Genomic DNA, 11,959 nt, shown 5'->3' on the forward strand with positions numbered 1-11,959 from the left:
GCCAGGTGAAAATATAACTAAAACTTATAGAGTCACTGTATGTTTACAACAACTAACTACTCCTAAATAAAAGAAAGAAAATAAGAATTTTACCGTAAGTAGTTTCTTATAGGTAATGAACAGTTATTAGTTTACTCTAAGTATTACATGAATACAGTTATTAGTTTATTGTATGTAACGTATCGTAAGTAATGAATTGTAATTAGCGTACTATAAGCAAGTTATTGTAGTTATTGTAAGTAGTTTATTGTATAGGTATGTACTGTAAGTGTGTTTTCTTAGGCAAGTAATGTATTCTAAAAGTTTATTGTATGTAGCTTATCTTTAGGCATGAAATTGTAATGTGTTGTAAACAAAATTTAGCAAAATAAATAAAAAAATTACAAAAATAAAATGAAAATAACAGTCCAGTACTAAATACCAATCCATTATAACTGTATATCCATTATACTTTCTATCTGTTTAGTTGACGTTTCTACCCGGGACACTCAATAAAGATAGTAATTTAATATTCTGTTAAAAGGTGACATAAACAACATTATTTTCTCCTAGTGAAAAAGAATGGTTATCCAACGGGGCTTCCATAATTGTGAGTGACAGCAAGCAGACTGTGTGTTCGACAAATCATTTAACCAGCTTTGCTGTGTTAATGCATTTAACTGACGTACATGTGAGTAGCTATTTGTCGCTGACAAGTCTTAATATCATTGACATACATAGGGGCATGCGATAAGATTGATTAAAATTTCATTTTCGTTTTTACGTAAGTCCAGCTGAGGTTATACTATGGGATCCGAGAATAATCAAACATTTTGAATATTTTGAATACCGTGTTCTGTAAAATTTTTTAAAAAAAGAGGCAAAGTGTGTTGGTTCTGCTTTAGATTAACGTTGTTTAGAACCATTCTTATATGGATACAGATGCCTTATTTGCTCAGGACGGTTGCGCAATATAAGAAATTTGCAAATCAAGTAATAAACGAGATGCATTACTTAGCTATTTTCTTGGTTAATATGTGGACTGTAACAACCTTTTATATTTTAGCTCTAAAGCCACTTCTATTAATTAATGGACAGCATAACTATTTCAAATAGTCATTTGAATAATGTCTTCTAGAAATCTTCTCAATAAGTTCTATTTCCTAGGTTTCACCTGAAGATCAGCTTGCTTTGGAGATTATAACTTACATTGGTTGTGGAATATCATTTATTGCTCTAACGGCTACTATAATAATATTTTTAAGTCTGAGGTTTGTACAAGGTTTTTTAAAATTAGTTTTGCTATTTTTAAATAGGCCGATAAATGACTTTTTTCCTCTCAAATGTTATACTAGGGTACACTGAAAGTGTATTTCAAAGATTCTAACCACGAGTTTCTGAAAAAATTCTTCACTTCAACTAGATCTTTGACTGACATCAAGTATCAAATTCATCTTCACTTATGCATCGCCTTGGCGATGGCTCAAGTTGTATTTCTTACTGGTATCACGGCAACAGAAAAACAGGTGAGGATGTACTGCATAGTATAATCTCACTTCCGTAAACAGATTGACTTAATTTATGAAGTTTGAAACACAGCTCTTCTAAAGTTCTTTTATGATACTTCATAAGGCATCAGATCAGATATTATTTTCTGCAGTGAAAACGATTACCTTTTTATTTTGTGATCTTGAAAGCTTACTACCTCGGAGATCTGAGTTAAATGGATGTACTGTCAACGTTCTGTGTCCGTGGTCACCACAGTCTACGAGGCTAGAGTGATCTTTGTTTCAAATGTTTGTGTCTTGCAGTGGTTATGCAAATTAGTAGCTGTTCTACTTCATTTCTTGTACACTACCAGCTTCACCTGGATGAGTGCAGAAGGATTGCATCTTTACTTTAAGATCGTCACTGTCTTTAACCTCGAAAGAATAAAAATGATCTACTACGTCATCTTTTGCTGGGGTGAGTAGGCCACAAGTTAGAGACAGTAAAATTTTCATTTAATGTGAATTCCGCATTTCTTGTTTTTTTGTTTGTTTCTTTTTTTTTTAACAAAATAGTTGAGAATTTTCTCCAGAATACGTTTATATGTACATCTAAACTGACATGTAAGTTTCAGAATATGAATTCATCATCTCCAATTTTTCTTTTTTGTTAAAATTCAATTTTATTTACAGGACGAACACTTACACTACTTACAGCACTAATATTATACTTACATTTACGCTTACACTGTACTTCCTACTTACACTACCTATACTTACACCATTTATACATTCACTAGTTACAATAAAATATATTACCATACAATCACACTAATTAAATTACAGTTGGCTTACTTACAATGCTCTTTTTTATAATAGATAAATTGCATTAACACATAAGGTACATATAGGCTACATTTTATTTTCTACAACGCAGTTAATTATGCTAGACTGCTTCCTTACTTTTCAACTACTACCAACGGAAAAACACTAAAAATTACTTACCATACTGCTGATTAAACAAACGCACTTACCTAATAATAGAAAAAGAAGGAAAAACAAACAAGCAAACAAAAAGAGAGATAGTGAGAAATAAAAAAGGGCGGAAAGCCATGCGGGTTTTCCTTCGCTTTTCTTGTAATACGGGAAAACGTAACACCATTGATGTTCTTGGACCAAAAGTTGTTGGTTTATCGGCCTTGATGACTAGATTAGAATTATTTGAAACAAATAATTTTTAAACAAGGCAAGACCATTTCTTAAGGAAGGGACTGTATTTGTTGGCTGAGATCGCGATATATTTTTCAAGCTCTAAGTTTTCCTGCACAAGGATTGTGAAATCCACAAATTGGTAGGGAAAGTCCAACTAATGATCTTGAACATGTTCCCAGAGGTTGCGTTCTAGTTTGGCAGTACACTGGGAGACTGCAAACATGTAGTAAATTTCAGTGTTTCAGCCAGAAAATTTTACTTGAGGGCCAAAGTGGTCCCTGAAGATCCTTTTTAGGGGCCAATTTTTTAGGAAAGGGGCCACTAAATTGAAAGCTACAGAAGGAAAAAATGCGTCAGGGAACCAAGGAAAATAAGGCAGTTTATTAAGATCTATGATAAAATTTAATAGTAAGTGCTTTTTGAAGGGTTTCTACTCAATTAAGTTTCTTTTGAATCAGATACTAGTATGAAGGATCCGTGTATTACAAGAAAACAATTCTTAGGCATACATGACGTAGTCAATGATCAACGGCTTGTAACGCATTATAGGGCGATTTCAAACACGGTCAGCCATTCGAAAGTTTTCCGATATGAGAGAATCAATACAGCAACGCAAAAGGACGGATTGACTTCTTTTCTTATGTTGAATGTTTTAGAAGCAAAGATCTTTAAATATGATTTTTCTAGAAGGACAAAATGTGTGACAAAATAACCGTTACTGATCGTCAACACAGAGAAATGTAGTCGCCATTATGCCGTAATATGGCGACTAAACCAGAATTTTTGGTCGCCAAGGATGAACTGCTTGTTGCATTGGCGATCATATCGATCACAATTTCGAGCCCTGGGATGGGTTTTAAAATATTATGCCTGTGTTAAGCCTGCAGTCTTGTAAAAGGAAAGGGCTAAATTGGCCCCTTTTTCGTTTTTCTGGGGGCCATCTGTGATTGTAACGCGGGATTCCCGCAATGGCGCGCTCTGGCAGAAACACTGCAGTAAAAGTATAATTATCGAAACCTTACGTGACTCTATTCATCCCTGCAGACGTGAAGCAGCTGAGCCTTTTTGAGCCCCTCCCTCCCCCACCCGACCGTCCACAAGGATGTAGTCAATTTAATCCCATATCTACCAGAAAAAATATCAAAATGGTGGTAAAAATGTATTTTATAGAGATGTTTCGGACAGAAAGAGTGATGCATAACACATTTTGAAGACATTGCCATTGCTTGAAATGTTTTTGTACCATTAGAAATTTTAGAACAGTGCAATACCATAACTTATTATATCTCTAAGTTAGTACGCGCGCTGTGATTGGTCAATTTAGCGGGCCGTAATCTACTGTACGGCCCGCTAAAATTTAAAGCTGTTTTTGCTGCCAAAATGTTTCGTGATTTATCGCTAAGTACTTTTTTAGCAATTAAAAGTTTAAAAATTTCTTTTACTTCTGAAATTGTGTATTAAAACCTGCTAACGACTTGAGAGTCACTTAACAACGATTTCAAATTGAGTCGTTTTGCTTTTGAAATGCGTCAGAAATCTGAAGCCGTTTCGCGTGAATAGAAATCGTTCCTGAGCCCGTCAGACACACAGTAAAGATATAATAAATATCTTACTAACCTCGTTTTCTCGGTCCGTACTGTAAGTTACGGACCCTCGTTCTTCCCCTTCAATTTATAGCTCGCGCGCTTCGCGCTTGGGCCTTAAATTGATGGGGAAAAAACTCGGTCCGTAACGGCCCTCGAACTCGGTTAGTAGGAGGTATTTATATAAATAAAGGTAAAATGTTTGAATTCTTACAAAAAAAAGATATTATTTTTATACTTCCCCCTGGAAAATCTTAATTATAATAACCAAGAAAAAGACCACAATTCCCCTACTGAATGCATGACAGCTCCATTTGAAATAACTGATCACTGAATTGCAATACAGGAAGGAACCTTCGCTGTGTCTTAAAAAAAATTAATTAATTAATTAACTTTGTTTAACGAGGGTAACACACAACAGTCTTACAACTGACAAACCCCTGGTCCTCGAATTCCCGATCGAATTGGAATTTAGAAATGTTGATTTTTGTGGAGGGAGGAAAACTGGAGAACCCGGAAAAAAACCCTCAGAGCAAGGGCGAGAACCAACAACAAACTCAAGCCACTTATGACACCGGGTCCAGGCTTCGAACCCGGACCAAATTGGTGGGAGGCGAGCGCTGTCACCACTGCGCCACCCCTGCTCCCCGAATAATTCGATTCTTTCATTCATTGACGCGCCTTTCCATTTATGCAGGATCTCCTGCCATTATTGTTGGGATAACCGCTATTGCCAAGACGGAAGGATATGGTGCAAGGAACATGTATGTTGTACTTAAACCGATGTTTCAAGTGTAATCATCGAACACATACGTATGACGTCTGCTAAAATATCCTCAAGTACATGCGTTAGAGCGTGTCCAACATAAGAAAAGACAATTCCAGCTTTAAAGCTATCAACAACAACTTACTAAAATGAAGGCCTGAGCTCCGTTTCTCGAAACCACCGGGACCTTTTCGTGCCCGTAAAGCAATTTTTAGTTAATCTGTATCTAAAAACAGAGAGGTGTATACGCCTGAAACTTCTTGTATGAAGGGAGCCTCTGTTCACATTAAGAATATGTGAATAAAACAGCTCTTAAATCATAAGGTTTAAGATTTTACTACTGCCTTTTCGGGTGCAAAAACCTTTCGGGACCTTCGAAAAACGAGCGCCTGGTTTCCGAACCCCTTTTTTCACAAAAAGGTGAGGGGGTGGTCTTACTTGTCAAGGATTTTATACAAAACGGTATAACCTTGGGATATCATAACACTAGTTAATAAGTTATGTAACCTTAAGGATAAAATATCTATAAAAACCCGGGCACAGATCTTTTGTTGCTACATTTTTTGAGCTATCATTAAATTAAATGACCGTTGATATCAACTGGTGCCATTTAGACTTTTTGGAATTTTTGGCCGTAACAAGTCAGCGAGGCTTAATTTGCATATATAGAGAGTCATGCCTTAATTAATTTTCTTGATAACTGCAAGATCGCATGGTTCTTCTTTTTTTTAAAAAAAAAAAAAAAAAAAAAGTAACAAGACCTGAATTTCACACAAAATTGTCATATAATGTTTTAGGTGCTGGCTGTCTTTTGACGAGGGATTTATTTGGTCGTTTGTTGGACCAGTTCTGGCCATTATTTTGGTAAGTAAGCCTTGACTCCTTTTGGAGAGTTTGCTTATTAACTTGATCTTAAACGGTGCAATAATGATATTGTTTTCTCTTTAGTTCAACCTTGTTATCCTTGGAATGACAATAAAAGTTCTGGTTTCCTTGACGAAAGTGGCGGAATGTAATGCCCAGCAACACTCCGTGAGGTGACAATAAATTGTAATGTGACTGTAGGTGGTCTTATTTTCATTATCGTCCTAGAGCGGTTTCAATTGAGTGTCGAAAATAATCAGACAATTACTTTGGTTTGGTTCTGGTTTTCCTAAAATTTTAGACTGGCTGAGTAGTCTAACTGGGAAGCAATTGGTTTGGTTTTAAAAATTGAAAACTGCTCTATCACAGCCTCTTAAAATTAGTATTTGGAAATACTTACATTGAGTTTTATTGTTAGAGTATCAATTTTATTTCATTATTTTAGTTGCGCTTATAAATTTATAACCAATTTGTCGATGATCTCAAGCTTATTCTTAATTCATACTATCAACTGTCGCCTTCTTAAAAGAAAACTTTTAATGTCATTATTTTTTTTATCGTTTAACTATGCAACTTCTCGTACTGTACACGAAGATAGCCGCAATGTCTGCACACATGATGGCGTAGAAAGGTATATTGTTCGCTCTGCAAACGGACAGCTACGTTTATCTAGTAAAGCTGCTAAGTAAACCTGATCTTACATATTCTATATCTCTTCCTCAAGCTAATGTTTTTTTGTTTTCGCCCCAGATCTGGTGTTAAGGCAGCTTTGGTTCTGATGCCCTTACTTGGCATAACTTGGGTGTTTGGCCTTTTTAGTGTTAACGCCAAGACCGTTGTTTTTCAATACTTGTTTGCTATAGTCAACTCATTACAGGTACGTTTTGTGTCAATTCAGCAAATATCGCAGAAGTAAATTGAAAGAAAGGTTGATCTGTGATGTTTACTACTGAGGACTGTTTCACGTCCGAGAAGAAAGCTGACTCAGCATGTTCTAAGTTAAGAAAATGATGGGGTTAAAAAGGAATGAAGAATCGAGCCCTTATCGGTACCGCTGTTAATTATATAAAATGAATTCCATGTTCCTTCTGGGTTTCGATGCTTAACACTTTCGCTATATGATGTTATGTTATGTTGGTGTAATCAAGCGACTGATTTCTAAGGACAGCAATAAAGACACGTGGAACGTCAGAAGCATTGAATTCAACTCTTAGATGCCTGTCTTGTCAGGAGCAATTAAACTAGAAGGTTCTTCAGATTTCGAGTTTCTTTACATATATAAATATTTATTTATTATTATTATTAGGCTTTATTTTTTCTCTGGAATGTACCAATATTGATTAAATATGTTGAAAAAGTAAAGGAATATGATTTTGATTCATTTGGACTGTACAACTGTTTCAACCGTGGAGCAGTTTTGCAGTCTTAACTACATATTCCATTGCTAACACCCAATGTTTATTACTGCTTTTTACTTGTTTCGTCTTCGCTGCAGGGTCTGTTCATCTTTGCTTTTCATTGCGTTGGCAATACTGAGGTAACAGTTACTACATTTTCACTATCGACATAGCATGAAAAGTGTGCAAACATAAGCCCCAAAAAATAATTATAAGAATTTTGATTTCACCTGATAAACTGGTTAATAGTAATTTTATGAATTCATCATTGCTTCAATGCCTTGAATAGTCGTTCTTCCTTCGACTTATTTTAGGAACAACCCTCGTGCGACGGATATAGAATAGAGTCCGTAGAAGATATATGGGATCATAAGATTATTGTTATAAAAAAATTTCTTAAAGACTGGACAACTGATTAGAAGTGCGAAGTGATTTGGTCAAATACGCCATATCCTTTTCCAAGGAATTAGGTTGCCATGCAAACATTTAAAGCACTATTTCATGAGCGCTAAAAAAATACTTTGTTCGTCCAGTAACGAGGTTCTGGTCTTGTCAACAGGTTCGCGCCGCGTTAAATAGGATGAAGAAAAGACGTTCTACGAAAATTGCCTCCTCGCAAGAAGTAAGTTTACAATGAAGTCCAAGGCAGATATTGATCTTCGTGGGGCCTAAGTGTTTTCACGAGATGCTCATTTATTTTGGTTGATACCATTTGATGGAAAACAAACATTGATCCACGAGTACGAGGCAATAAACTTAAACTGGTTTGGTCAATAATAATTAGTTTGTTATAAAGCCGGCCAACTCTGGACGTTTACCGAGAGGTAAAACAAGACGGTACGGTGGATAAATGAGACATCTCAATTCGTGAAAGTAGAACACGGATCTGAACTGTCGGATTCGGAATACCTTACAACATCTCACATCAACTCTCTGAGAGTAAAGACTGCTATGACCAAGAGACCATAAAGATCATGGCCTCTTGCTATTACTAAACGTGTGCTTCTACTGCTAAAAGGCTGGGAGTATTATTTGATGATTAAATCTCTATTAACTTCCCCTCCCCCCCCCCCCCGGGCCGCTACCTCCTCCTCAGGTTTTTCCCCAGAGATGGTTTTGTTACTTGTGCTTCTGTTGTTAATATTGAGTTACTCAGCTCACCCAATACTGAAGAATCGAGCTAAAGAGTCTTCACATCAACTTCATTCTAGACATAAACAGCAATAACTTAAGTAGATAAACTTTTCACATTACGTCATGTTTCCTTTGCAGGTCTTTTTGGATAGAATCAAGAGTAACTCTAAAAGTAAGGCTTATATCATGGGAAAGGTAACATTTAGCTTACACGAGATTCACTCCATCTGCGACATTAACAATTTAAGTTATTGACTTTTTCTTTTAGTGCTGAAACCATCGAAAGGCACGGATGATCTAAAAGAGAACACAGTTCAGGTAATAAAAACACCCTTAGCTTTTTACCATCTTGAAGGTGATACAAGTAAACTAACCGCGGTAGCAGGTTTTTCCAAAAAAATTAAGTTTCTAGCGATAGCTCTAGTTCCATTCGGCAAAACAAAGTGGGGGATTGTGGGTCATGTCTGTGCTAACAAAATTACAAGGGACCTTAAGAAAACCACGACGGCAACGGGAATGTCGCTAAACAAAAGATTTAATGAGCAGAACAATGCCCGTGCACGTGTGTTGTAATTCTTGATACATCTCTTTGCCGTCCTCTGCAAAACAACAACGTTCAAAGTGACCGAATTCTGCGTTGTCTGGAAATCATGAAGCACAACCGCTAATTTTATAAATTTCTATTTCAAATTTATCGCTGTGTTCCAGACTTAGTTTTGTGATAGTTTTGACAGCGATAAACAAAGTTTAGAGTTTAGAGCACCGCGGGATTCGTAGGTAAAATATAAAATCGTTTTTCAATAGACGTTGTCCTCGGCGTCGTGTCATGGTTTCTTACAGTCAAGTAGACGTCACGTCGTCTCTTACTCTCTTTGCATCATTACATTTTTTACCATCATCATCATCTTCGTTGTCGTTGCTGTTGTTGTTGTTGTCATAAACGTTTCATTAAAGTAGTATTTTTATTACCTTTTTGTCCAGGTTGTGGACCCGGCAGACTTAGACTTCGAACCCATCGACTGACTGTTCCAGCTATGACGCCTTATAACGATATAACCTGATAAATTATACAATAATTTCAGTAACTCGATTAGTTTTAACTACCGCAAACCTTAATAGCTTTCCTGTGAAATTAATTAATTAACTTTTAATTACATAAAACGATTCTTCTACAACAAATAGGGCGCGAAACATGCAAATAAACTATTATAATTACTTACTGGAACAATTCACGGGTTAGAAAGAGTTTACTTGCCTCGAAACACCTTTGGACCCATTTTTGGAACTGCGAGATTTGAAGGAAGACGTAGGCCTGCATAATAAAATGATTCAAACTACTGACTTTAAACTGGGTTCATAAAATTTGGAGTAAAGCAAGAGAAAAATAGAGAAAATACAAAGAAAATGCAGAAAATCCGAAGACGAATGAGCAGATCAGTTTTAAGTCACGTATTATCTCATGAATAGCACTTAAATGTAAACCAATGTATGCTGACGATTTATTTCAGTACCAAGTTTATTTGCATTAAAAAGGAAAAGAAATAAAATATGTTACAAAAAGCATGATCAAGTTACGCGAATGAGGAGTAAAGCTGAACGAACATTCTGATTTCATTTTACATGTCATATACGCTTCAAACAATTAGCTTAATTAGAAGCAAAGCCTGAGCAACGTAAGAAGGTTAAAAAAACTAACCTATCTACACGTAATCCATATTTACAATACAATGAAAATTCAATGAAGGAAATCATTTCTTTCACCTTGATATTACTGTATTTACAACAAGACGAGTTTCAACACTTCTTTCGCTGTTATATTATTCTCTACTTTTAGAAATAGCAAAATGTTAAAACCAGATCACCTGACGTTCTCGGTAACGATACGATTCCGTGTAAATGAAGATAATTGACACCAGCTGGGTAGAGAAATCAATCCCTTTGAGAAGCTGAGACAAGCGGTGTCCTTCGTCGTTTACTCGGTGAACTTCCTCAAGTTCCGATTTGACATAGGACTCCATGGTAGAAATGTGCTACATATTTTCAGGAACACACTTGTTCAAGCCTCGAGGAACAGTTGATATAGCCCCTTTTAATATGACGTCACTTCATGAGATTAGGTCAATGAAAATGAAGGAAATGTAATTGGTTAACCTCATCAGTAATTCTTTTCAAGACTAATTCCTGCCACCAATCTTCTCGGCATAGTAATTCCTTTCAAAACATTTCGCATACCGTGGTAATATTTGCTATATAGCGAACCGGAGAAATCAAGAAAGAAAGAACCATCGCTAAGACTAAGCGTCTCTTTGAAATAAAGTTTTGATAACTAGACTGAAAACTTACCAATAACTAAACTATTCCGAAAGGCTGTACATTTTGTAATAAACACTCAAGTTGATAACCAGTAGAAATAAACTAACAATAAGCCAACCATGTTGCTGCATCAAATTCCCATTCGAGAGGACTGTGTTTGTTTAGACTGTGTTTGTTTAGACTCTGTTTGTTTAGTCTGGTTGTCTTCACCCTTCCAAAAGTCTCGTTCGCCTGAAACACTTTCACGCGGCTCAAACACAGGCTCGGCAACAAAAATACGTCGTCCCCTCGTTCACAATTCGGCCTTCACCCCACGGGCAGAACTGTCTGCACTACTTCTCAGCTCACTATGGACTGAATTGGCTTAAGAGAGTGAAATACTAAACTAGAGCACACCTTGCTTCTGCAGGGGTTACTGAACTGTTGCGTGACACGTGAAGAGGGACCTAGTGGAGCCAGCTTCTCTTCAGTGATGTGTAAACAAGATTAAACGTACTCTCCAGAGCCTCTCAAATCAAAACTTTGTGTTAATCTTGCTTTCCTGTTTGTTTCCCCTTCCACTGGCATCAGTACCTTACAGCCAAATGTACTTGATCTATGTATAAGAATCAGAAGAGTTCCATATTCAATTGCTTCTCGATTCTACTGAACTGGCCAGAAGGATCCAAGAGATAATCAACTGCGCCATATGCAAAGACCCTTTCATTACCAATTAATACCCTAAAATGGATCTGGTTCTTTTGCAAAACTTCAGTAGTCTACAACAATTAATGGCGTACATGTAGTATTTAAAATCATCCGAATTTCATTTTGGCAGCGCTCCAATCAGCAAGCAACGTTGCTGGCTCTTACTGCGGTGCTCGAAGACACGGCTGCAGAGGTGAACATATTTCGACTTGTAGTAATCTCTTTCGTCAAGAATCGTTTTAAGTTCCCCTTTTGTTGCTGACAGTTCTTTCTCTAGAGACCGATTTTCTTCTGCCATATATTGTCGCTTACTTATGCTCTTCAATCGACATTTCAAGGCATATTTGCGGTTTTTGAGAATTCGCCTCCTTTTCTTGAGCCCTTGGACCTGATGTTTTGGAAGCTGTCGAGTGTAGTCGTTCAACTCCTTAATGCTCATCTTTTCCAGTTTCTTGTCACTCAGTTTTGGAAAAAATCCCGGATCGAAATCGCTGTGCTCCTTCTTGGGAATACGTCTGAGAGCAGGCCTTGGCTTTC

At 36.6% G+C, this 11,959-nt stretch overlaps 1 protein-coding gene and 1 long non-coding RNA gene across 2 annotated transcripts; one reads left to right on the top strand and one right to left on the bottom strand.

The window, feature by feature from the left end:
* The first annotated feature begins 486 nt into the window (after positions 1-486).
* LOC145466021 (adhesion G-protein coupled receptor D1-like) lies at positions 487-9,050 on the top strand. The gene is made up of 12 exons (XM_081449807.1): positions 487-670; positions 1,147-1,250; positions 1,403-1,505; positions 1,791-1,944; positions 4,959-5,025; positions 5,825-5,891; positions 5,976-6,064; positions 6,642-6,768; positions 7,387-7,428; positions 7,848-7,910; positions 8,561-8,594; positions 8,691-9,050. The coding sequence occupies exons 1-12, from the start codon at positions 650-652 to the stop codon at positions 8,993-8,995; spliced, it is 1,176 nt and encodes a 391-aa protein (XP_081305933.1). The 5' UTR covers positions 487-649; the 3' UTR covers positions 8,996-9,050.
* A 418-nt stretch (positions 9,051-9,468) lies between these two features.
* On the bottom strand, positions 9,469-11,530 carry LOC145466014 (uncharacterized). Its single transcript, XR_014041777.1, has 2 exons — positions 10,285-11,530; positions 9,469-9,734 (listed from the first exon to the last, which is right to left on the bottom strand). It is a non-coding gene; the product is annotated as an uncharacterized LOC145466014 (long non-coding RNA).
* Between the last annotated feature and the right edge of the window lie 429 nt (positions 11,531-11,959).

This window comes from Orbicella franksi, chromosome 13, assembly GCF_964199315.1.
Source record: "Orbicella franksi chromosome 13, jaOrbFran1.1, whole genome shotgun sequence".
Taxonomy (NCBI): Eukaryota; Metazoa; Cnidaria; class Anthozoa; order Scleractinia; family Merulinidae; genus Orbicella; species Orbicella franksi.

Coding starts and splice junctions, on each gene's coding strand:
- LOC145466021 (XM_081449807.1), top strand. CDS start 650: ATGCATTTAACTGACGTACAT. Junction 671..1,146: donor TGCATTTAACTGACGTACAT/GTGAGTAGCTAT, acceptor TCTATTTCCTAG/GTTTCACCTGAAGATCAGCT. Junction 6,769..7,386: donor CTATAGTCAACTCATTACAG/GTACGTTTTGTG, acceptor TCTTCGCTGCAG/GGTCTGTTCATCTTTGCTTT.